Source organism: Triturus cristatus, chromosome 9 (genome assembly GCF_964204655.1).
Source record: "Triturus cristatus chromosome 9, aTriCri1.1, whole genome shotgun sequence".
NCBI classification, from domain to species: Eukaryota; Metazoa; Chordata; class Amphibia; order Caudata; family Salamandridae; genus Triturus; species Triturus cristatus.
The window spans coordinates 930,429,561-930,456,503 of NC_140592.1; the positions used below are offsets into that span (position 1 = coordinate 930,429,561).

Genomic DNA, 26,943 nt, shown 5'->3' on the forward strand with positions numbered 1-26,943 from the left:
TTTCTGCGGTTCGCTATATAAACCATCTCGGTGGCACCAAGTCAAAGGTCCTGGCAGACCTAGCAAAGAGCCTTTGGGAATTCTGCCTATCCAACAAACTCTCGCTCTCTGCGGAATACCTTCCAGGGGATCTCAACGCCGTCGCCGATTGGCATTCTCGCTATCTCCGGGATTCCAGCGATTGGAAGCTTCTTCCCTCCGTGTTTCTCTCCCTCTCTCGGTTGTGGGGTCCTTTCTCAATAGACCTCTTTGCTTCTCGACTGAATTCTCAGTTGCCCCGCTTTTTCTGCTGGCGTCCGGACCCTCTGGCTCTGGCGACCAATGCCTTCCTTCAAGATTGGTCCCTTCACCTCAACTATGCGTTTCCTCCTTTCCTGTTAATCAACAGAGTCCTGTCGCAGATCCGTCGTCAAATGACGTCTCTGGTAGTGGTAACTTCCTTCTGGCAGTCCCAGATTTGGTTTCCGTCTCTCCTAGAGTTGGCGGTGGACTTTCCCGTCCTTCTTCCCTCACTTCCCGATCTTCTCTCGGACCCCCTGGGCAATCCTCACCCTCTAATCACCGACCAATCACTGGTGCTGTCCGCATGAAAAATTTCCAGCCTTCCTCTTCTGATCTCGTCATTTCGCAGGAAGCTTCAGTCTTCATTAGTCGTGCATGGGCCCCAGGAACCTCCAAGGCTTACAAATCCGCCTGGTCTCTTTGGTCAAGCTGGTGTCTCCAGAAATCTGTCGATCCCTTTTCAGCCTCTTTAAATCTTATTGTTAACTTCCTAGCTTCTGAGGCCAGTTCTGGCAAATCTTATCGTACTATTAACCTGTACAGATCCGCCATTTCTCTAAATCATGCCCATATTGATGGAAAACCTGCGGGAGCTCATCCCTTGATCTGCAGATTGCTGAGAGGAGTTCGTTTTTCAAAACCTCCGTTGGCTAAGTATTCTACTTTATGGTATGTTAATCTGGTTTTACAGTTGTTTTCTAATTGGCCTGATAACTCTGCTCTTTCTTTGAAAATGATTTCAGCCAAACTCACTATGTTGTTATGTTTACTTTCCATTAAAAGAGTATCTGATGTGAAGGCCATGGATGTCTCTTCTCGCCAGTTCACTCCTACCGGTGTGCTGTTCCATATTCGCAAACGCACAAAGACTAATTTAAATACTGTGTTCTATCCCTATTTTCCCTCCAATCCCAAGTTGTGTGTAGGTCAATGCCTTAAAGTTTATGAGAGTAAAACCTCTGATCTCAGGACTTCCTCCAGCTCCCAACTTCTTATTTCCTTCCGTAAACCCTTTCACCCTGTTTCCTCTGCCACTCTGGCCCGCTGGGTTCGTTGGGTCATGTCCCTGGCCGGTATTGACGTCTCCGTTTTCGGAGCTCATTCCACTAGGGGAGCCATGGCTTCTAAAGCCTTTTGGGCTGGCTCCCGTCTGGAGGACATCCTGAAATCAGCAGATTGGTCTAATGATACCGTGTTTCGTACATTTTATTGTAAACCGGTAGTTACTGCATCTTCTTTAGTGGTAGATATGCTTTAAACAAGCATAATAGGAGCCTCCGGTCTTGCCATAAAATGTAGATTTTCCTAATATATTATGACGGAAAGTCTTAATTTTATTAAAGACACGGAGGCGAGTATTATCCCGCCGCAACACTTCTAACAATTGTTCTCCCTCCCCACAGGCACTCCAGCGCTTCCACCAGCGTCATCCTGAGGTTATCCCGGATCCTGCCAAGATCGCTTCTTCTGTTCCATCGCCTACCATGCTTGGATCTGATCTCCTCTCCGAGTCTCCTCTGGTGCTCTTTGGAAAGGAAGTCTTCACGTGGACTCTATCTTTATGCATTTTGTTTTCCGTTACTCCTTTATTTTTGTATTCTCTGTAATTGCTCGCACAAGAAAGAGGGCTGTTCGCAGTCAGGATAGACCTTATATTACGAACTAAGCTATGATTGGATAATGATTTGTTTCTTCGTTTACCATTGGCTGGTAGTTTTTTCACCAAGCCTTCTGGGTATGTTAGTTTATCTTGCTGCTATTGGAATAAAGCAAGAAAAGAAAGCATAATACTCGCCTCCGTGTCATTAATAAAATTAAGACTTTCCGTCATAATATATTAGGAAAATCTACACTTTCCTTCTCAATGGCTACTCAATTTTACATTGATATGGGCTCAAACACATGCATCTTAAGTCTTTAAAACAGAAATAGGTTACAGGTTCCAAAAATTACGAATACGGACTACCCCTTGTTGAAACATATTTTAAAATGTGCGTAAAGTTAAACATACAGGCATTCAATTTAGAAAACTATGGGCCTTCTTTTATGTCGCTGGACAAAATTGCAGTCATAGTATATCTCGGTTTTTTGGTTATCAATATCTAGTATCTTAAACCGTATCCCATTGTAAATATTTTTCACATTTCACATTTTAAACAAAGGGATTGTAATTGATGTAAAATATTTTTAAGGAAACTATTCAAATCATTTCTAGATTTTAGAATACTTTGGAGAATTATATGTATGTGTATTTGCATTACTCCATGGAAAAAAAAACATACTTCCGTCAGTTGATGTACGTTTTAAATCAGTTATGTACCCATGGCGGTATGTTCTCCACACTGAACGACAAATAACACCAATTTAAGATGGCTACCAAGCCTTCTTTAGGTTTTCCTAGTTTAGTCCTTCTTCTTTGTCGATTCACTTTCATCACGTTGGTTCTTTGAATGTGGGTCCGATCTTGTGTCTGTGTGGTTTTTCGCATCGGATCCGCTTTTTAGGTGCATTTGGTAGCCGTGCCTGTCGTTGTTTCGCATGTTTTTCTCCTAATTATTTTCCCGACAGCTCCACTGGGCTGCTTTACGCAGCATGGAAATTCAGGGAGAGCTGAGCTACCGGGACGGAGAAAAGCGAAAGTTTCTAGTGCCATGCGACAACAGCTGCAAGGGGCTGATTGTGGGTCTGGAGCAGCTGAAAGCAGAGGTGTCGCACGTGCTGAGCGAGTTGGTGCTAAAAGAGAAAACAGGTGCTGGAGACCAAAGCGTTGAAGGTGAGCGAGCGTCCCTGCTGTCTCGTGAATGAGGGAAACTCATGAGGGCCATTCCATTAAAAAAAATTGTATAGTATTTGCATCATATAAATGAAGTATAACCCGTATTAATAGGTTGCTACGGATTTGCAAGGAAGGAACCAGGGCTTTAAGTGGGCCGGTTCCTGCAGGTGCTCGGCACCGACAGATCTTTGAAGCAGGTGCCCAATCGGGCTCTCCATTTTTACTGGAGATAAAAAAAAGCGTAACTCTGCAAAACACCATCCCTCACTGCTTGCGATGTAACTTCAAGAGAATCGTTTTTCTGTTTTATATAGCGTAAACATCAGCACCAGTTCCATAACACAAGCACATATTCATGTTTTGAATCACAGGATGTTGAGTGGACGAGTGGGTCGAATCTGCTTTCCCAGCTTGAAAGTCGTCAGCTCTAGCCTTACGCCACAACCTCGCCACAACAAGCATTTGCAATGCAATAGGTCTCGCATTTATGCGAGTTTGAGCTATTGACATTGCAAATAGCAATGCCTTTTATTTTTGTTTTTAAAACATAAAAAAAGGCATTGCCATTTATAATGCCATTAGCTTAAACTCGGTTAACTGCGAGACCTATTGCATTGCAAAAGCTTGTTTTTGCTGGTGCCGCCATTGATGCGGCCTTGGGGGGGGCTGTGCGCTTGGTCTTCCGGATTTGCTGCTGGTCGCATCTTAGTGTGGATTTGAACATCTTTGTCTGCAGATCTTGGCTCACTCTCCGTGTGTGCTCCAGTTGCTTCCAGTGTCGTTTCGTCAGCCTGAGTAGGCGACAGTCATATAAACTTTCACTGGAGCACAAGCTACAGAATGCAAATGTTGCTTTGAAAGGCTGTGCACTTCAGCTGGCACTCGGTGTGTTAGCATCAGTGATGGTGAAAAACAATTTAAATCTGTTCTTTCCCATGTTGTCCAAGTACCTCTCACTGTAAATCAGTGACTAAGGAAATACATGAGTCTGTAACGGACAGTGTTTTGTGAATGCGATTACTATAACTTTGTATGTGCGTGAGTACAGATGTGTGTACACACACGTGCACAAACACCCTTCACGATTGCCCATTATAGATGGCTCCACCAATTATATTTGTGGCCAGTTGCATCTCCTTCCCCTGTCCCCAAGCCCCTAGAAATCACTTCTAGAGATACCACTGTGGCTGTCAACATCTGCGCTGTTTCAGGTCCAAATCCCACTGAGGTCTACTCTGCCTTTCATCCTTCGGAGGTCTATAAAACGAGTGCTCTGTCTTTTATGCGAGCGTAGCTCTGCAGCACCGTTTGTAAAGCGCCTAGGCAATTTGGAAAGAGTGTTTCGTGGCCCGTGGGAGTTTCGAGTATTAATAAAATGCCCGTGGGTATTGAAAAGTAGTATGGTGACTCGCACATGCAGGGTCCTAGATTCCTTCCCACTGGCCTTTATCTTAGCATGACAGAAGTCGCCTAGGAACTTTGTACAATACAGGGCACGGGTCCTAATGTTGGCAGGGCTGTTACAGCCTTTCATCCTTCCACTGTCATGTGGTTGCCATTTCTTTACGCAACAGCCTACCTATTATCTAAGTGTGCAACCACATTCCGGTTTGGTGATTACTCCTCTGCTATCAGAGACGCACAAAGGAGCTGTCACATTCCGGACCCTATTGAGTCACTCAGGAAGAAGAGGGGGAGCAGTGAGAGCCCCCCACGAGGAGACGCAAGCAGGGCTACTGTACACCCTGGCGGGTGCTGAAACCACTCACTTTTGTGACGGGCCGGTGCGTGTGTATTGTGGGGGGTAGGGAGGTGGGGGCATTGGGGGATTACACAGCAGGTGTCGACTCCCCAAAAGAAGATAATATGTAAAGAATAGGCTTTCTTTACTTTGAATATTATAACAACCCCCCCCGCCACCAACCCCCGACTCCTTTCACCCCAAACCTTTTATGTAGCGCTTAGAGCAGGGCTGAGCGCTAGTTAGATGCCAGGGCCGTGGAGGAGGCCCAGCCGGGTTGGGAGGAGAGTGACTGGGTTGGGGGGCAGTGGACTGTACTCCAACCGTTGCTGCTAGATGTAAACCTTTGTTGTTTGATGGTCTGAAGTCAGTCAGGGACAGCAGAGCTTGTATAATCTTAAACCGAGGCGGTTTTTCCACTTTGTGTTCACTGCGGTTAAACGCTCCCTGCTGACCCGGCTCATAACAGACCGTGGGACCCTGGCAGGGAGGCTGCATGAGGGTCTCTGCCCATGTCACTGTCTGACAGCAGCTCCAGGCCTTGTAAATGTGCAAGGCCACTCCATCTCCCAGGTTACTCATCACAATTGACAACAAGCCCTTGTGACGTAGCACGTAAGGATCAAGTGCGCCCGCCGTAAGGCTTGCCTTGCTCTGCGCATGGCGCATGTGTGGGATGGGTGTTTGAGTAGACAGCTGACAGTTGGGGCAGGTTCAGAGACCTGACTATAGCGGACCTAACACTAGGAGCAGTGGAGAGGGCTTGAGAGCAGTACCGGGGCAAGTCAGATCACTGTATTGAATCGAAGGAGGTAGCACCTGGGAAGCCTTCACAGCAGCGAGAAAAAGACACTACTGCCGGCATGTACGGGTACTTGGACCCGCAGCGCTCCCCGTCCCGGGGTTTTAACTGCATCGTCCACATCTGCAGCGCCAATGTACAGGAGCCGGTAAGTGGGGCATGCTGTACGTGTAAAGCGCGCCGAGCTTGGAGCGTGCGTGCGCATTTAAAAAAAAATAATTGCATGAGGCTTGCGAGGACAGAAGGGGGACAGGAGATGTGCACATCACGTGTCTGTACGTGCGTGTTCACAACCTCCAGTCAGCCCTGCACGTGCCCATCTCCTGTCTCCCTTCCGAAGCAAGTCAGTACGAGGTGTGTGCGCGCGCGCGTTAGGCAGCCGCGGATGCGGTGAGGGGGGTCGACAGCGGCGGGGTGTGTGCGCGCGCGTGTGTCTGTGTGTGTGTGTGTGTGTGCGTCTGCGCAAGCGCGTCTCAGAAGCGCGTCCACAGACCTCGACCCCAATTGCTGCGCGTGCCCCGGTCTGTCTCCCTTGAGAGGCATCTCGGCGTGGCCTTTGGCCAAACAAACATCTAGGCTATGGACATAATTTAGAATTGAGGGGTCATGGAAAATTCTTGAATTTTTGTAGGATGTGCTAAATCCGTAGGATAATACACCTGTTGAGTTTCCACGGTCTATGGGCAGAGTGACCAAGCAACTAAGCGAAAAAGGTCATTATCACAGCATGCCGACAGGCGCCCCACGCTGCAGACCTATAATTAACTCAGCAGGTCTTCCGGAGAGGAGCACTCAACGCGCAAATGCTGTTCATGTGAAGCGTGTTCACAGACAACAATCACCACAACCACAACACTGCGCGTGCCCCAGTCTGTCTCCCTTGAGACGCATCTTGGCGACAATAGGTCTCGAGAGCGAGACCTAAAAACGAAAGCATTTCCAATATTATCCATAGAAGTCATAGTTGTTGCTTATTCAATATGAAATTTATGACAATTGGCAAAGCCAGTAGCCCTGGCTTGTTGAAGGTGTAATGTTACTTGTGTTATATATCTGGCTGAATGGACGGACGCAGCAAAATACCAGTGGGACAGCACACTATGCTAAAGTACAGATTTTTAGCTTAAGTGTTTTAGACCACGCCCCTATGAGACCCCAGTTTTTTTTATCCCTCTTAAAGCCCTGATGGTAACCATGATTAAGTTTCTAGAGCTATGTTGCTTTTTAGGAGGAAGACGATAATTCAAAAGGGAGACCAAAATGGGCTTAGAATGTGTAGCTATAACTTCACAAGATTGTTAGTAGTGGTCCCCAAAAGGGAATTTACTGCATATCAAACACTGACTTATCACTCTTAAAAACAATACTGTGTGAAAAAAGTGTAAGCTCAAGCGAGGTGCTCTGTAGGCTCAGCCCCTTACTACCAGAAGGTGCTATTTGCACATTAACAAGTTAATGTGCTACAAACATTACATATATTAGAACCTTTTGTGCAGCACTCTTTTCAGTAAGACAAATTAGTCCTAAGAAAGATCACAGTATGGATTTAGTCCCAATCAGATACAAAGATCCCAAGTTGATGTTATCTTTTCTCATGAACAGAAATAATCCTTAGGAGTCCAGAAAATTTGTTGTTTCCATTGTTGATTTGTTTGTATAATTTCAGCAAACATCAGCCAACACGTGTTTCGTCTTAATCCCAAGACTTTTTCTTGGCGATTTAATAATATTATGTTCTAAGGCATCCCTGGCGTTTAGATACAATTATCCTGATACAACAATTTCCATATCGGCAAGGCCTTTCAGATAAAAAGAACTCCAAGTCGTTAGTCTTAAATAAATAGACAGTCTCTTCCTAAGTCCTTCAAAGCATGGTGATAAGGGATGATTCCTTTCGTGTCGACCGAATCTGGTGACATCGACTTATTCAAACCCTAATCATAAAAATCATAAGAAGGAAACCACGCATATGAAGCTCCAATAAAGAAACTAAATATGTTCGACGACTAGAGAGTCAAGAAATATGTAAGAGGTGTAAACTGGAAATCGACACTGTCTTACTTTAAGAGTGCTACATATACCGCATACAGTTTTCTTAACTGGTTCACAACAGTGACATTTCATTAATGAGATAAGGAAATGTGAATAAAACAAGTCTAAAGAAATGAAAGATCAATCGTAGAGCCTGGAAGACATTTTGAGAGGAGTCTCTCTATTAAAAATATTCACAATTATTGGCCCAATGTATTGAAGGCAGCCTGCCCAAAAAATAAAAGGTATATTCCTGAACATGGTGCAAGCCCTCTGTTTTTAAATATTATAAGAGTCCAAAAAATCTTTGGTCTTGAAAAAGATGGAGACATAATCTACCCATCGAAACGCGTCGACGCCTATCTTACTACACAAACCCGTTAATACGGGCGATAACTGACGAGTACAAAGTACTAAAGTACCGGGGGCTTCGTCCTATGTACTGTTTATACGGATGTGTAATACTTTCAATTACATATTGTAGCTGTCTGTATTAGTGACTCTCTCATTTTATAGGTTTTTTTTTTTAGATTGTCAAACTTTTGATGAATTTAGCCTTTTTTGGTTTTAATTTCAGTTGATTTTGTTTGTTTATTAAATCAAGACAAGGTGATACTAAGGAGGGACTAAAAAGCCTATTAAAGAATCAGAAGCCAGCATCTACGAAGGACAATGACACAAGCCAATGACAAATATGGGTGGAGAGTGTGTGAGGCTTCAAGTCCATATTCCAATACAGCATGGCTCGCAGTGCAGCGCATAACCTGCTCAGGCTCGTCCTAAAAACAACTCGGCGCATGTTAACTAAGTATACACAGAAAAATCACAATGCATATTTAAAAGTCCAAACATGTTTACATAGGCCCATGTTAAAGTGGAGTAACTTACTTAAGTCTGTTTTTTACTTTCTTATTTAAGTGCGCAGAGACCAACACAGTACCCAATGTTCTCTCTACTCTACAAATACCACCTAACCCAGCATACATCAATCATAACATTCAAGAAATAACGTAGTTTAATAACGTAGTTAGAGTAGAAAAAGCAAAACTACAAGTCATAAAAAGCAAACACCAAAAAAACAGAATAGGGCGCCGCAAACTATTGACAGAAGACTTTACACCCATGAAATATCAGTGTTTACTTTAAGTCCAGCTTCATCTTTAGATATTATAAATACATTTAAAACAACACTATATTTGATATTTTTATGTGACCATAGCATGACTGGTAGGGGTGGGCGGAATTTGCGGAATTAACCTTCGCAAATTATCGCGAGAATGTTTAAAATTATCGCAAACAAGCAGAAATATCGCGAAGATGCGGAAGTTTTTTTCCGGCATGTTCGCGAGATTTTCTGCATGGTTGCGGGTCGCCAACTTACCCATGTGGTTGCTTGCGGGCGCGGCCATCTTGTTTTGAGTTGTTCTCGCGGTGCATGATCGCGAGAAGAAAGACGTGATCGCGCGACGTCACTGCGGGCGCGAACTGTCGCGAGACAGCGCAAATGGCTAAAAACAATACAACATCTCATGGAGAACGCGACCGGATCAAGAAAACTTGTCGGCGAACGCAGGGATTCAGGTAAGGCGATCGCACGAGAATGTATTATTTTACAGCGCGAGCAAGAAACAAATTATCGCCAAGCTGCGGAAACCGGAATTTTTGACATTTTCGCGCTCTCCGCGGAACGCAAAAATGTCAAATTATCGCAATTTCCGCGAACGGAACGAAATTTTTGCCCAGGCCTAATGACTGGCACATATCCACTAGCACAAGAGTAATCTGTATTGTACGGATGTTTACAAACATGAACTACATTGGCAACGTGTGGGTAACAAGCACTGCCACCTAAGTACCAGATCCTACGTGAGGACCTGTGTCTCCGATCCGACCAAGCACATTGGAGGGCACAATAACCCGCTGCTTCTGCTTCCGGTCTCTCACACACCAGCTTCCTTCATCTGGGGAGGAGGTGGAAAACGGAAGGGGGAGGTACACGGATTACAGCAGAAAAAGCATAACTCAAAATCATGTAACTGTACTTGGGGAAACCGATCTAAACACCCACTGCAGCCCTGTAGTAAACACAACCCTATCCTTCGGCCATCCGGACCCAGCAAAATACATGTTTATGCGATCATCACATTGTATTGTATTGTATGGGATTTATAAAGTGCCGGAATCACCCCCGAAGGGGCATCTCCGCGCTGCAGCGGAGACAAGAGACCGGTCAGGCACAATCAGTCCCGGAATAATTCAGTCTTCAGGATTTTCCTGAATCAAAAAAGACTGGTGCATTTGCACAGGTCTTCGGGCAGAGTGTTCCAATATTTCAGAGCAAGGTAGGCAAGAGTTTTGCCTCCTGTTTGTAATTTCCTGTAGCGGGGGACCACAAGCAGCCCTTTCACCTCGGATCTAAGAAGTCTGCTCGGACGGTAAAATAAAAAAAATTCTGCCAGATAGCTAGGGCTCACACAATAAAGAGCCTTATGCGCAAGGCAGCAGAGTTTAATCTTGATTTTCTGTCGAATAGAAAGCCAGAGAAGCTGTCTCAGCAGAGGCCGGGAGGAAGTGAGAGGAGGCATTTTGAAAGCCAGACACGCAGCAACATTCTGGACTATCTGCAGTCTACTCGAGGGATTTGTTAGCAGATGCTAAAAGAGCATTACAGTAATCAAGTCGGCCGATGACCAGGGCTTGAATCCGAGTTCTTCGGACTGATAAGGGCAGCCACTGGAACACTCTGTGCAAAAGACTCAAAGTGTTGTATCAGGCCCCTGAGGTGGGCATGACTTGGTCTCTCATATGTAGGGAGTTATCCAATCGGACCCCTACATTCTTTGCCATGTGTGCGGGGCCTAACATAGCAGGCCACCAGTTTGGGGACCAAGTTGTTTGAGCAGAGCCAAACAACAAGAGCTCGGTCTTAGCCGCATTCACCCAGAGGTAATTTGCTGTCATCCAACGAGAAACGGCTTGCATGCCCTTAGCAAAGCGATGTTCCAGTAACTCTGTATCCTTATCTAAGGATAAAAGCAGTTGCGTGTCGTCCCCTTAGGATAGAGCAGTGGTTCCCAAACTTTTGACTCCTGAGGACCCCATTGAGTCACCACTGGAAGCAGGGGACCCCCAAGCAATTTGAAGGATTTAAATTTCAAACATTGAAACAGTAATTCAAAAAAAATTAACGCACGTGTGTACACAAAGCAAATACTCGAATTACTAATGATTTTAGGTACATATTTACAAGCCCCTATCACCATGGTAACATCACTGTTTGAGACGTTCCCGTGGCGATAGGGGCTTCGCCTTATTTACAAGGCAGCGTTAAGCCACTTAACGTGGCTTAACGCTGCCTTGTAAATAAGACCCCCTTTCACCCAATGCTTAGCGTGAAAGGGGTGGGCAGTGGGTGTTGCGGTGGGCGTTTCCCCTGCAACACCCATTGATTTTGACGCGGCCCCCTATTTACAAGGGCAGCGTAAATGGGAGGCAGCGCCAAAATTAAGACCAGGGAAAACCTGGTCTTAACTTGGTGAAACAAGGAGAAATGCTTAATTTCCCCTCATTTTTCCAAAACGCCTTGGATTGTTTATGTTCAGGAAGGTGACCCTTCCTGCATATCAACAATCTTTAAAAAAAAAAAGACATTTTGTAACTTCCATATGTGCTGCATTAAGCAGCACACATAAAAGTGACAAAACAACACTTCAAGATTTCTTATGTGCAGGAATGGGGACCTTCCTGTACATAAACAATCTTCCCCTGTTAAGTGTAACGTCAGCGCAGGGGAAACGTAGGGCTGCACCATATTCTTGTAAATATGGTGCAGCCCTGTGTTTCTGAAGTGGCGGAGTGTGTTGTTAAGCCAAGGAGGCTAACAACACTCTCTGCCACTTCTGTTGTATTTTATTATTGAAAAAATTTGTAAGCAAATGAAAAACATTAATGGGAAGGTTGGTGCTGAATCTCTGTGACTAACTTTTCAATGGTTGGTTTTATTTCGCAGTACGAGGCTCCTGCTCCTGCCAGGGCCAGACTGGAAATCCAAAGCAGCCCTGGCAAATGATTTCAGACCAGTCCCCATACGGTGTACACCAAGTGCAGTGAGTGAGCCTGACCACTACAAAGGGGGCTTTGGGAGGCTCTCCCCCCAAAACATTTAGGAAACAATGGTGCAGTCTACAACACATTTATCATTATATATTGAATTGTATTAGCTTTTAAAGAATAGTAAATGAAGACCTGACCATGCACCAGAATACGACAATCTTTCTAGGGGGTCTTCAATGATTTCCCCACTATCACCCTCCAACAGTGCTTCTCATCTCCCCATAGCCCCTCTGTCACCTGTATTTCATTTTTTATAGCATCTCTCATACCATTGTAGGATGTCAGAGCACTTTACATCACACACATAGAGACAGTGAATCATACGTGTAAATCAGTGTATAGAAAATGTTACACAAGGCAAAGGGGACTACAAGGTGTAGAATTCACGTCATTCATACTGGTAGGCATTTTTAAAGAGTGCTTGGTCTGGAGAAGCACAAACTCAGGATTCAGAACATAACACAGTGGTTAGTATTGACTTTAACAATAAAAATGTATTTCCACTCAAATATACCTTTTTAGAAGCATCAGGGTAATGAAAGACTGGGAAAAAACATAAGTCACTAACTTGTACCTTGCAGTTTGCAAGCAGCTGTTTGATGATAGTTTATAGGTCACTGTGCTAGATTACGATTGTCACTTATGAACTGCACAGTAACAAAAGAATCTCTCTGACAAAAGCAGTAACCCACTGACCTATGCATATAAAATACTGTTTTTTAAAATGCATGGTACACGTTCTTTGCAGTAGGCATATTAACCCGGCATATTAACCCTCTGTGCTACATTAGATAAGTCAAAGCTGCCACTGGACAACACTCTCATCTCTCTGCAGCAGGGACATTAATCACTGGTGTTATCCTGACACTTTTATTGTTCTTTGAAAACTGCTAATTAAACAAGATACTTTGCGGTGCTTTCAAAACTGCTGCCTGCGGACCCCCTAGGAATGTGTCAGGGACCCCTGGGGGTCCGCGGACCACAGTTTGGGAAACACTGACCTAGAGTCAAAACTGAAGTTTACTCTAAATCGGAGCAAAGGTGGCCCTGCCAGTATCTTTCAGGAGCATCATAAATCCTAGGCTGTGCTATTCAGTGGGCTACTTTTTCATGTCTAAGGCGGCTGCACAAGTAAACCCAGGAGTTCCATGGCGGACACACATATACAGTGTGTGAGGCATGAAGAGGCTTTATCTGTGTTGGGATGTTACGCAACAGGTAAATAACCACCATAACGCCCCATGTGTGCACACCCCCCCCCCCCCTCATAATTATCTGACCTCTAACAGAGGAGTGAGTCATGTGTTCCCAAAACTGCTTTCTTCCTCTCGAAGCATTTTTTTAAAAGTGAATTCCTCTGCTTAAAGCAAAGTACATTATGCATGTTTGATTAACTCTGGCCTCTGTGCCAGCAGTGTCAACATAACGCAAGGTGTTAGGCGGAGCCTCGTCCTTTCTGTGCGACCTTGTGTCTACCTCACAGATCATGGCACCCTCCTGCTTCGCCCTGCTGAACATGGTTCCCCGTCTGGCGCTCAGGTTGTCCAGTCAACCAGTTAAAACAAGGAAAATAATAAAATAAACTGAGCGCGGTCTCCCTGAAGCGGGTGCCGCGCTCAATATTAAAAAAAAAAAAGAATGATAAACTAAGCGTGGTGTCCCTGAAGCGGGCGCCGCTCTACGTATTAAAGTTTAAAATAAAAAATAACAGAAAACAAAATGCAAATTAGGTAGGAAGTGGCCACCATTACTGAAGCTGGCACCCCGTGCTGTGTCCCTTAATGAAGTAAATAGTTCTCTGAGCTGGTAATGAAAGCTCCCGAGTAAGGACACAGTAAAAGATTGAGTCCTCATGAGCGGTACTAAATGGAGACAGAGAGGTAACAAGGAGGGACTAACAAACCTCATAATGAATCAGAAGCCAGCATTTACCAAGGACAATGACACCAGCAAATGAAAGTATGGGCGGAGAGTGGGCGAAGCTTACACAGCAGACTCAACTATTGCATGCCTCACTGAGCGAGCAGTGCATCCCTGCTGCCGCTAGGCTCGACCAAAAAATTTATCCCTCATGCGTGCCGGAAAGTAGGTAATCCGATAATTCTGAATTCAGACTCTGATAATTAATCACTGTCCAGGCATGCTTCTTTGCCACCAAGTCCTTTGATCCACAATGAAAGAGTTACTTTTTATCTTTCTATTTAAAAACTGCTCAAAACTAAGCTTATTCATCTCTGGAAACCCAGGCTGCAGGTCAAAACTATGGAAACATGTTAAAATATAAGATCTCCAAGCGCCAACATATTCAGAGTGATTTATTTCTTAGCAGCTGTTATTTGCTAGGGAGCCAAAATCGGATAAAAACAGAGAATGCATACATAAAAAAAATTACCCTTGCACCACCAAGAACTGTCTTTGGAGACCAAACTCCAAACGAATTTCGGCTTGGCCAGTTGAGAGGAATTCCAAAGCCGGACTTACAGCCCTAATTAATAATAAATCCAGTAGTTTTCCCCTGATGATAGGTGAGCCATATGCAATGGTTGGTTGTAACCTCGCTTCCATGACTTTAAGAAGGTGTTCGTATGATTGGCGTCTCAATGATTTGCGTAGTGACTTAAAAGCATATATTAAAGATGATGTTTTTGCCCTTAAAACATTGAAAAGGCTTTTGAATGAGACTTTATTATCAAATAGAATGCCGAAATACTTAAGTCTTCATGACCAATTAGCCCACCTCTCGCTTTCCAAGATCGAGACTTAAACTTCACTGGGTAAATTTCCATAATCTTACTTTTCTTGACATTCATCTCCAAACAGTTAGCTAAAATGTATTCATCAAATGCAGTGATTAGTTGTTATAGACCTATAGGAGTTTAATGCAACAAAATAGTGTTGTCTGCATTCTGAAGATATTTTCAAGTAAAAAAAAAAAGTTCCAAAAGACTTTATTCGGATAGCACCATATCCATAAAAGCACAGCGCATACAATACATTAAAATTCATAATGAAAACAATTTAAATAGCATGGTCAAAAATACATACTGTTTAAAAGCACAATACAAGCGTTCTTCGTGGTTTGCACATCGTTTTACGAGCCCATACAGCAGTTCTCAGGAAGGTGCCAACGCGGAAAACCTAGCTCATCATTTCCCAGTTTGAGTATACTTCTAAGCACATCTACTAAGTGGATGAGTGGCATTTAAAAAAAACGGTGTTACTTTGTATAAAACTTACAGAAAAATAAGAAGATATTTAAGATGACCATTAGTAAGTTTGGGAGGGTGGGTATTAACAGTTTCAAAGTACTGCAACAAGTCTGACATAAAAAGGTTAAAAAAGACAGGGGACCAGTACACAGCCTTGTTTAAGACCATTGCAAGTTTTAATTCTGCGAGAAGGGTTAAAGCCATCACCTAGCTTAACCTGAATCCAAGTATTTGTGTACAAGAGTATAATGGCATCAAGCAGCCTTTGGGGAAATACCCAATCAAGAGAGTTTCTTTTGATTGGATGACTTTTATCGTACCACACCTGCACATCCGGGAAATACTTTCCTTTTTAGGTCGAGCCTAGAGTCCGCGCGCATGCACTGCTCTGTGAGACTAGCTGTACTGGAGTATGGAATAGAATCCCCGCCCACACCCCGCCCATATTTGTCATTGTCCTTTGTAAATGCTGACTTCTGATTGGTAAATAGGCGTGTTAGTCCTGCCTTGTCTTTATTTGTAACCTCCCATGGAGACTGGCCCTTTTACTTCGGTTGTTACAGGGTACGTGTTATTTAGTGTTGTAAGCACTATTTTCTTTATTGAGTTTCTCTTACTGCAGGCATGATGTGCTTTGCCCACATTCAGCGCGCCATGCAGCCCCCTGCCGCACTTAAGGTTTTAGCACAGTGCCTGCTTTACAAGTACAGTAAAGCATTTTAGTGTAGTACTTTCACCAGCTTTAACTTTAATATGGCACACTCGTGCTTTTCACTTGTGCACCTCATCATTGTTTTAGTTTTTAATTTAACATGGCGCACGCTAAGCATTGGTGCCCGCCGCCTCCCCCCGCCCCTGTGCGCCTCGCTTTAGGTTTCAGCATAACATTTGCTTTACAAGTACAGTAAAACATTTTAATATTTTACTTTTACCAGCTTTAACTTTGATATGGCACACTAGCGCCTTTCACTTGTTCACGTAATCATTGTTTTTATTTTTTAATTTAAATTAACACTGCACACACTCAACAATGGTGCCTGATGCCCGCAGCCCCCTCCCGCCCCCCCCAGCATCCCCCCGCCCCTGTGCACCTCGCTTTAGGTTTCAGCATGACACTTGCTTTACAAGTACGGTAAAACATTTTAATATTTTACTTTTACCAGCTTTAACTTTAATATAGCACACTAGCGCCTTTCACTTGTTGTTCACGTAATCCTTGTTTTTATTTTTTAATTTAAATTAACACTGCACACACTCAATAATGGTGCCTGCTGCCCGCAGCCCCCTCCCATCCCCCCCCCCTCCAGGGCACCACGCTCTAGGTTTCAGCACAGCGCCCCTTTACAAGTACAGTAAAATATTTTAGTATTTGCTTTCACAACGCTGCTGAGAAGTACCAGTACTGTACTGAAAAGAGCTGATTTCCATCTCACCAGCAGACCTGTGGCGTTGCCATGTGGTGCAGGAACTGTCCAACCAGAGATCAGACTGCCTTGCAGGGAGATGCTGACACTGTTTCACTGACTGATTGGCAGCCTTTGTTCGAGGTACTAGTACTGGCTCACTAACAGAGCAGCATCACTGGCCGTGCCTGCGGAGAAGCACTGGGAACCAAGCATTAAAAGTGCACTGGACATTATGAGGCGCACCACTCGCGCAGAGGTCACTGATCCTCGGGGCGGAATACTACACATTTCTTAATGTAAGCAAAACGTATGGTGGCGATGAGACTGCAGCTCTAGGAGCTATAACACATCCATTCTGCTACGAATAGTTTAAATACTTTGTACGCCGGGGTCTCGAGTTCAAATCACAGATTGCCCTTTTTCCCCAACCTACGTTGTGTGACCCTGGACTGCATCACTTTACTTACAACCCCCTCATCTTTCAAAAGAAGACTGCTACAAAGAAGCAGTCTAAAGAGCTATTTAAAAACAAGCTTTTGCAATGCAATAGGTCTCGCATTTGCTAGAGTTTAAGCTATTTGCATTGTAAATGACAATGCCTTTTATTTGAAAAATCAACACATAAATAAAAGGCATTGTCATTTAACAATGCCAGTAGCTCAAAGTCTCACAAATGTAAGACCTATTGCATTGCAAATGCTTGTTTCTTTTTATTGCAGCATTGCATTTCTTGCTGTCTCTCTCAAATGCTGCATCCTGACTAAAATACCCTTCCCCGTGCTCTCCTTTTTGCTCCCAATCCTGCCTGTACTCCCCCCGCCCCCCCTCCTCCATTTTGTTTAATTCACAATTACACTTAGAAAAAGTTTTCGAACTGTCAGTTTTGCTATGTTATTTATATTTACTTTTCTTAATTTTAATATTTAATTTTGTGAACCGTTGCAGACCCCTGAGTAGGCTTTGCGGACCCTCAAGAGTCCTCTGACCACACGTTGAACCACTGCTCTAAATGATGTTAAACAGGTCTGCTGCTTACATTTAGGGAACTACTCAATTCTTTAAGACCCCACTAGAGTGAATGTGTTTTCTTGCTCTCGTGTGCTATTCTCAACTTACCCCTAGGGGCTCAGTTTTGCCCCCCCAATCTGCTTTTTACCTTGTGAGCTTCTTTTCACTCCCTACCTGCCCCACACACCAGTGTTGCCCCCTTCCTACACCCCCCCCCATCCTATTCTCTGCTTACCCCTCCTTGGCATTTGATGCATGCATTTTTGAAATTGTGTTTTATTTGTCTTTCCCTCTCCCCTGGTCTTAAGGTCATTCAATGCTGCCTCCACCCACTCTGTTGGTTACTGCCCACCTGCTTCTTCTTAGCTCCCCCACCTCTCATGGTCATTTAAAAAAAAGTTTTTTGTTGGAGAGCACGGCAGCTGCTGTCCTGCATGGCTGCTCCACTTAAAAAAGAGCTTTTGCGCAGATGAGAATGCATTTTTTCATTTTGCGCACCAGCTTGGGAGTGGTAAATAAAAAAAATATTGGGTTTCATTGTGCATGCAAGCATCTTTTGAATGACACAACTGCCAGCAGGTTAATGACATGTACGCAGTGTGCTCATAGCGTCATCAAACCGTGTTTGAGCTGATGCTGTACATTGTCGCCTAAGAGAATTGTCAATAGGTCAAAAAGGTGCGACCTGTTGGCTGTGCCAGTGCTTGTTTCTGTAGCTAGTTCTTATGTTATAAACCGGATTTGCTCATTCTGAGCACTGTATCCAGGGGGTACTCAGTTTATGTCCATTGTCTGTACTGCTACATGAAATAAAGAACAATTTAGGTGCATTAGTCATGGAGCGAGAGGGAGCAATACGAGATTTGATTTCACTTCCTGTCCTCTGAAGGGTTGGTAGAGTTGGCGGGCAGATAGTCACATGTGAGACTTATTCTAACCGCTTCCTGGCCCTACCAGTTTTTCCGAGGGATCAGTCATCTCTTCGATTTCATTTCAGACAGTTTGAAGGTGAAGGGAACAAGCAACATTGTAGGAGGCTGATGGTGGCGTAGGGCTTTGTGGGGTAGTTGGACGGTGCGGGGATAATGGCATTGAGAGGATAGTAACGCCTGAAAAGAGAGCTGAGCTCTGATGGTGTTGAGGTGGCAATGATGGGAAAGTTATAGGAGCGGGAGTTGGACTTGTATGTCCACCTTTATTGTTTCCCTTTGTGAATGCATTTGTGTTCTCTCGTATACATCTGGTTTTGTTTGCAGATAAAAAGACAGATTAGGTATATCCATCGATATTTGTGTTGAAAATCAAATAAATGATTGTCACTGGGAGAAATGCTCACAGAGTTGATTGATTTGTGGGTATTACCCCTGAAAATCTCTGTCTCTATAGGAATTTAAATACAGTTAACTTTTGCCCAACGGGTATAATATCTAGTTGAATTTCAAAACCATCACCTGTATTGATTGTAAGCTGTTTTTACTCTCCATAGGTGAGGAAGAGGACGCTGATGAAGACGACGACGAGGAGGATTTAAATGACACTAGCAAAAATAATTTGCCAACAGAGCCTCCTTCAAAACGGAAAAAACCACAGCAGTCATGACCAAATCATTCTAATACAGATCAAAGTAAACTAAAATGACTTTTTCTCGATCACCAAACTGTTTTTGTAATGTATACAAATTTAGAATGAGGCATTTTGACAGCTGTGATGTAAGACCACTTGACTACATCACGAACAATAACCATTCTACTGAACATCCGTCTCCGAACTACCTCCTGATCTGCAAGAAGCAACTCCGACTGCCTTCCGAGCTTCACGCAAGCTAGGGTCTGAGCCTGTTCTATTCACTTCCCCACACGAACTTCCGCGGCGCTTCATTTACCCTGTTGCCAGCGCCATGTCCGAAAGCGAAGGCAGTCCGGAGCCCGTCCCAAGCCCCAACACCATCAAAGTCACAGTCAAGACCCCAAAAGACAAGGAGTTCGCTGTGCGACAGGAGAGCACAGTGCGCGAGTTCAAGGAAGACATTTCCAAGCGTTTCAAATCCCACATAGACCAGCTGGTTCTTATTTTTGCTGGAAAAATTTTAAAAGATCAAGACACTTTAAGCCAGCATGGCATCCATGATGGACTAACAGTTCACTTCGTCATCAAAACACAAAACAGATCACAGGATCCCCCGGTTCAACAGTCAACTGCCACTGCCACCACCACAGCACCGCCAAGCAACACAACCACCACCACAACAACATCCTCAAACAGCAGTCCTTTTAGTATGGGTGGACTGGGAGGACTTGGTGGGCTAGCAGGCCTAAGCAGTTTGGGTATGAACTCTACCAACTTTTCAGAACTTCAGAGCCAAATGCAGAGGTAGCTTATGTCCAACCCTGAGATGATGCTGCAGATCATGGAGAATCCCTTTGTACAGAGCATGCTTTCCAACCCTGTCCTCATGAGACAGCTAATAATGGCCAATCCTCAAATGCAGCAACTGATCCAGCGTAATCCGGAGATCAGTCACATGCTAAATAATCCTGATCTAATGAGAGACTCTAGAACTTGCCAGAAATCCTGCAATGATGCAAGAAATTATGAGAAACCGAGCCCTCCGCAATCTTGAAAGCATTCCCGGAGGCTATAACGCTTTACGTCGAATGTATACAGACATCCAGGAACCCATGTTGAATGCAGCACAAGAACAGTTTGGCGGAAACCCTTTTGCTTCGTTGGTGAGCAATGGAGCAAACCTAGCTAATCAACCTTCACGCACAGAGAACAGAGATCGTTTACCAAACCCAAGAGCTCTTCAGTCTACTACTCCGGCTTCTACAACAACTGGTACACCTGCGAGCAGTGATGGAGGCATTGGTGGTAGTGCCACCAGTGGAGTCACGACAGGGCAAAGTTCTACCATACCAAATTTAACTTCTGGATTAGGAGCTGGAATGTTCAACACACCAGATATGCAGAGCTTGATGCAGCAAATCACAGAAACCCCACAGCTAATGCAGAACATGTTATGATGCAATCATTAAACCAGAACCCTGATTTAGCAGCACAGATGATGCTGAATAAACCTCTGTTTGCCGGAAATCCACAACTTCAGGATCAAATGAGGCAACAACTTCCTGTTTTCCTTCAACAAATGCAGAGTCCAGACACATTATCTGCTATGTCGAATCCTCGCGCAATGCAAGCTTTGCTAAAGATTCAGCAAGGTCTGCAGACATTAGCAACACAAGCACCAACGCTTATACCAGGCGTAGCACCAGGTTTTGGAGGCTTGGCAGGCACTGGTGTTCCTCCAGGGACAGCTGCACCCACCCCTGTACCTACTGAAAGTACAACTCCATCAACATGTGTAAACAGAGCCTGGGCATCAGCAGTTCGTTCAGCAGATGCTGCAAGCACTTACTGGAGCTAACCCTCAGAATCCTGAAGTAAGATTTCAACAACAACTGGAGCAGCTCAGTTCCATGGGCTTTCTAAACCGAGAAGCAAACTTACAAGCTCTAATAGCCTCAGGAGGAGATATAAATGGAGCCATAGAAAGGCTACTTGGATCTCAACCGTCATAGCAGGATTTTGAAACTTGACAAATGTAATTTATTTTTGATAATAGCTCTTAATTCTTTAAAATTCCCCACTTATTCCATTGTGTTTTTGAATTCTTGTTATAAACGAAACCCTCTGATGCTTTTTAAAGGCAGAATAAAGAGCAGTGGTTGATCTCCAAAGCTCAGAATTACTCCAATCTGCTGCATGTACCAAATTCATTTATTCTTTCTGTAGTTAGTGTGATTTTGATCTGAAAAGCTATCACAGTCACATTTATTTGCTTTGAAATGTTAGCATTCTGTAGTAATTTATGTAGAATACAAAATAATAAAAGAAAACTGAACTTAATTGAAGGTATGATATGTGGCAATAATATACTGCTTATTGTGACTTCTGCATGTATTTTGTTGGGAAAAGGCTGGGTTTATTACCTTTTAATTTGATAACCTGTATATTTGCAAATGGGGGAGCCATTTCTATGAGCATCATATCATTTCAGTCGGATTTTTAGGATGTGATTTCTTTTCAACGGAAATAAAATCCTGCGAGCAGTTGCATTTCTTATCCTTCTAATGATCCATCATTGTGAACATCTGTCAGTTTCTGTTCACCCAATTTTTTACTTCAAAATGAAGAAAAATCGTGCTGATCAGAACCATTTTTCTCTTTTTAAACAGTAGTGGTTTACAGAAACTTGCTTTTTAAATATTTGACTTCACAGTGAAATGGTTTTCCAAGATAATCCAAAACTTTAAAGTGATCACTTTGAAGTGATCAAACATTGACATTTATCTTTGGATCATTTGTAATTTTTTGCCTTTAAATTCAGCTAAAAACACTTTATTTTCACTAAATTAACAATTTCAGCAAAAGTCCTCGTTCAGAAATCCTTGTGTAAATTTCCTCCTCCTTTGTGGCGATTAATTGCCTCACAATTGCCTACAATTGCTTTTTGCCAAAAGCAGGTCACCATACCCTATTGAGATCCTGTATTATGACTTAGTAATTGGAAAACATTTAATTGAAAGTGTCTTATGCTATTCTGAGAACTCCTTTTAACTGCCTTGTAAAGAAACAAAACTGTATATCTTATGAGTTTTCATCTGTAGTAATTTCTCCTGTGCACATGTAATAAACAGTAATTTCATTCTACTGAACCTTACTTTGGCAGCAGAAAATGTTTTCTTTTAAGAAATCCAAACCTGAATCTAGGAGATAAAGTAGGTCATGTTTTAATAAATGAAGGTGGCATAGAATGGGTGTGGTAATAAAATAAGAAATTTACACACGAGGACGTTTCAGGAGGAAAGATGTGGTGTTTGTCAGCCTGGATTTGAAGTCCTAAAATATTTTTGGGGGTGTTTTGTTAGTTTTCAAATTCAGTTAGTCGTTCACCTTATTGAGACCGGAATTAAAAACCCTGCACAACTAACATTCTCATTTGTATTGCATGGAGAACACTCTTTTTAACAACATTTGAGAAAAAATTAAGTTTCAATAGCTGCATTTTGCTTAGTATATGGCAACTTGTACATGTGCTTGTTACGTCTACAAACAAGAAGTGGCTCGGGGGAAACCAACACAGGAGTATTGCAAAATCTTTTCATTCAGTTGAAGATACTTTTGGGATTTCGGGCCATATGTATCAAACTCGGAATTTGCGATTCTCAAATTGCGTTTTTTTTTTTCTTTTAATTTTTTTTGCGAATCGCATTTTAAGAATTGCAAATCCCGATGTAAATAAAAGTTTGCTAATATTTAGCGATTCTCAAATACTCGCAGAAAAATAATGCGAATACCTAAATTTCGATTCCTTAATTGCGAATTCGCAAATAAGGAATCACAAATCTGCTAATCGAAAATTCAGGTGCAGCTTGATGATATCACAACCAGGAAGTGTGACTGCCCATGCTGCACCTGATTTCCAGAAGCAGAGTGAGAGGCTGGGAGGAGAGCTGAGGCACTAGTGCACTGCTTCTGAGTGAGGAGACATGGACACACAGGACAAGCAGCAGGTGGAGAATGCCAGGAAAAGAAAACAAAAGTTTAGTGAAAGGGAGCAGGAGGTGCTCCTACAAGAAATGGTGGTGAGCCATGAGCTCCTGCTTGGCAAGCAATCTCTGCGTGTGCCAGAGGCATGCAAAAGGAAAATCTGGGCAGACATCCAGGAGAAGGTGAACGCCATTGAAGTGACCCACCGCAGCGTAGAAGACCTCAGGAAACACTGGTATGACATGGACCAGAGATCAAAAGAAAAGGTGGCTGCAAGGCTGGCTGAGGCAAGACCGGTGGTAGGACGTCCACTGCTACTGATTCCACGCCTTTGGAGGAGTTGGTTGAGTGCACCCCTGATACATCACCACATCACCCACACACCCAGGACAGACCCAGGCACCAAACAGGAATGCAACTCCAGTGCATGTACACAAGCACACACGGCAATGCATTATGGGATATGTAGTCACATGCACCAAACAGTGAGCAGTGACACCCAGCAAGGTACAATCAGAATGTGTGTATCAGGAAAGGCAAAATACAGACAGATAGGACCCATGTAACTCCAAACTGTAAAATGTATTGCATGACCAATGTGAGGCAGGACACCTAATTAATGTGTGCATTCACAGCACCAGCAGAAACACCGGAACCTATGGCAGGAGGGGAGGATGCATCCCACACCGTGGAACAGTCAGGGCAAGAGGAGCAGGAGGAAGGCAGCCCAGTGATCCCGGTGAAACGCAGACGGCGCCTCGCAGTGCCACCACTGGAGGTAGATCCACTGGACACAGGTGTGGAGGACCAGCAAGTCCAGGGCCTGTGTGCCTTACTTCACACAGCACAGTCCTCTGCACGTCCCACTCCAGGAATGTCATCCAGGCGCAGGACACGGCCGTCCACCATCACAGCTGCCGTAGGCGAGGACACGGTCTTTGGGGGGGGGCTTGAAGGCAACATGCTGGAGGTACAGCGCCTGCATGCAAAGACAGTAAAATCAATACAGCGCCAAATGAGGGCGTACTTCATGGGCCTGACGGGTCCCCTGATGGCACTGTGCACAGAGATGCGGGAAGACAGTGCAGCCAGGCGCAGGGAGAGACAGCGCCTCCACACTCGCCTGGACATGTGTACAAGGGCTGTAAAAAGGCTGTCCTCTGCCACGTCGGTGCTGGCACGTCGCTGTGTCAGCACGCAGCATGAGATGGCACACTGCTGCCAGGATGTAGCTAGGGGCCTGGTGCAAGTCACATGTGCGGTGGACCAGCTGCGGGCAGCAGCCACTCGTGGCACAGGACCCCTCAGCTCACTGGAGGAGGATGGGCAGTCTAGCAGGAGCAGCATCACTCCACCCATCCCGCAGGACAGACGTCGTAGTGCACGTGAGGGTAGAGCTACTGATGCCACAAGAGAGGGCAGTGGGCACCCTGAGCGAGGGGCAACGAGCCGTGCACGCAGACGGTGAAGAGCCCTGAGTGACTGACTCGTGTTTGTGAAGAAGTCTTGCACTATGTGTTTGACATGTGCAAGACATTTGGACTAACATAGTGTGCACGTCGGGCTGTGTGACGGTAACTTTCCTGCACTAAAGGAAATAAAAAGACAGTTTTGCACCAATCTAGCATTTTGTCATCCTTACTCACCTAGAAATAGTTCTGTATGATCTCATCTCGCCTCTGGCGGCCGGCAGCCGCACCAATACCACCGACTGGCTTGCATCTTGGAGCTGGCCCCTCCTTATCTGATGAGTCTGAATCTGTGAGCTCCACAGGGGTGCCTTTCCTGGTGGCGATGTTGTGTAGCATGGCACACGCGACCATGATTTTGCAACAGGTCTCGGGGCTGTACTGTAGTGCTCCTCCACTCTTATGTAGGCAGCGGAAACGGCTCTTGAGTATTCCAAATGTCCTCTCAATGGAACAGCGGGTGGCTGTGTGGGCACTGTTGTACCTCCGCTCCCCAGCGGTGGCAGGATTCAGGTAGGGAGTCAAGATGAAGTCACAAACAGCATACGCACTGTCACCTGCAGGGTGAGAAGAATCAGGTTAACACTGTCCTGCCACTGCTGTGCTTTACTGGTGTGTCCTTGTGACCAATGCATTTACCTAGTAGGTAGCCCTCACCAAACTCCCCATTTTTGAGTCGGTGAATACCACTGTGGCGAAAGATGAATGAGTCGAGTGTGCTGCCTGAATATTTCGCAACTATGTCAGTGATGATATGTTTGGCATTGCACACTACCTGTATGTTCAGGAAACGGTAGGACTTGGGATTCCTGAACACATACTCATTCTGTGAGGGGGTGGGAAATAGCGACATGGGTCCCATCTATGCAGCCAATTATGTGGGGGAATTGTGCTATCTGGTAGAACTTCTGCTTGGTCTGGTCTACTGCCTGTTGTGTGTTGGGGAATTGAATGTGGTGATGCAGCCTCTGTACATTGAATCAAGGAACGCGTGGAAGAAGCGAGACAGTGCACTCCGAGAGACCCCTCCTGCTGTGACCATCACCCCCTGAAAACACCCTGATGCCAGTAAGTGCAGTGAGCACAATACCTGTACATGGGTGGGGATGGTGTGTGTCCTGCATGTGGGGTGTATGGGTTAGAGCTCCGCTATTAGGTCCAGGAGGCTGTCTTCATCCAGCCTGTAGTTCACATGGATCTCCTCCACTGGAACAGGGTAATGGGCGCTCTGAAGATCCTTTCCTGGCGTCTCCTTCTCTGTGCAGCAGCTCTGATTCGCAGCCTCCTGGCTATCACATACAGCCATTGTGGGAAAGACCTGTGGCATTGTGGGCCTCTTGGTGGTAATTAGCAAAATTGCGAATTTCGTGAAATCGCAAATTGCGATTTTGTTTCGTCATGCATTTCATTTAGCAAATTTGCAATTTGAGAACTCCTTAATAGCGATTTTCGCAATTGGCGTGTCGCAGATTGTGAGTCCGCAAATATATTCGCAGAATCTATGCCTCGCAAAATAGCTAATGGCTAATTTGGCGATTAGCAATTTTGCACTCAGGATGGCTCTTGTACATAGGGAGTCTCTGTTTTGCGATCACAAACACCATTATTTTGCGATTGCAAAACAGCTTCATACATATGGCCAAAACAGCTTCATACATATGGCCCTTCATCGTTTGTGGGAGATATTGGCCCATCACCAAAAATCAACATTAGACCAGTCTCTACGAAGGAAAACCAAGCTGTGTGTTTGGTACTTGGTTCTTTCACCTGGGTGGTATATCACCTTTTTATTTTCTCACAAACTGCACTGTACAGTTTGGCATGCGTTGGAGCATGTACCTAAATGTTTTTTAATAATAATGCAGATCTGGATTTTGCTTTTCAGGTTTTCCCCTTTGATTCTACAAGACGTATTTTTTTTTTTATTTAAGTGTTTTCGAAAGTGATCTAATAATAGCAGAGTGGTTTACACATAACAGCAGAAATACCATAACAAGATCAGAAGGTGCATGGAGTTGGAACAAGGAGTGTGACAGAATTCAATTTACCTTCGCACTTACAACCCAATGTTTTTGAATAGATTTGTTTTTAGAAATTTGCAGAAGGTGGCCAATCTGTTTTTTATTGTTCATTAATTCTCATGGGGTAGTAGAGAAGAGTAAAATGAACAAAACAATAAACACTTAAGGACCCAGTGCCTTATGCCCGCAAGTTAAGCTGTTTTTCCTGTCGAACTTGCAAATCTGGGCTAGGTGGTGTTGAAATGGTTGACTGTGATGAATGTGTTTCTCTGGGTTGGTAGGTATCGAGCAAAAAAGATGCTGTGTGTATTGAAAACGTGATACATCATTTTTTTGCTTTTGTAAGTTTAACTACAGACAGTACTTCAAACCCACGCATTTTACAGACTCTTCAACTAGGCTATAAAGCTCTATCATTTGAATATATTTCCAGAAAATTGTAATATTTTATAAAAGTAGCATATAAGTTCCTTTTCACTCACTAATGGATTGAATATTTTGGCACTGTAGAGAAGCAACATTTTGGAAGACGTGT

The 26,943-nt window shown here is 44.2% G+C and overlaps 1 protein-coding gene and 1 pseudogene across 1 annotated transcript; both read left to right on the forward strand.

The window, feature by feature from the left end:
• The first annotated feature begins 2,700 nt into the window (after nt 1–2,700).
• Nucleotides 2,701–22,088, forward strand: GON7 (GON7 subunit of KEOPS complex). Its single transcript, XM_085626486.1, has 2 exons — nt 2,701–3,055; nt 18,855–22,088. Exons 1-2 carry the CDS (start codon nt 2,875–2,877, stop codon nt 18,965–18,967), a joined length of 294 nt encoding a protein of 97 aa, XP_085482612.1. The 5' UTR covers nt 2,701–2,874; the 3' UTR covers nt 18,968–22,088.
• LOC146799087 (ubiquilin-1 pseudogene) lies at nt 19,266–21,018 on the forward strand (annotated as a pseudogene).
• Nucleotides 22,089–26,943: the final 4,855 nt, after the last annotated feature.

What these genes read in the sequence shown, in the direction of transcription:
- GON7 (XM_085626486.1), top strand. Translation starts at nt 2,875, where the DNA reads ATGGAAATTCAGGGAGAGCTGAGCTACCGGGACGGAGAAAAGCGAAAG. An exon ending in TGGAGACCAAAGCGTTGAAG is followed by an intron (nt 3,056 to 18,854) that starts GTGAGCGAGCGT and finishes TACTCTCCATAG; the next exon opens with GTGAGGAAGAGGACGCTGAT.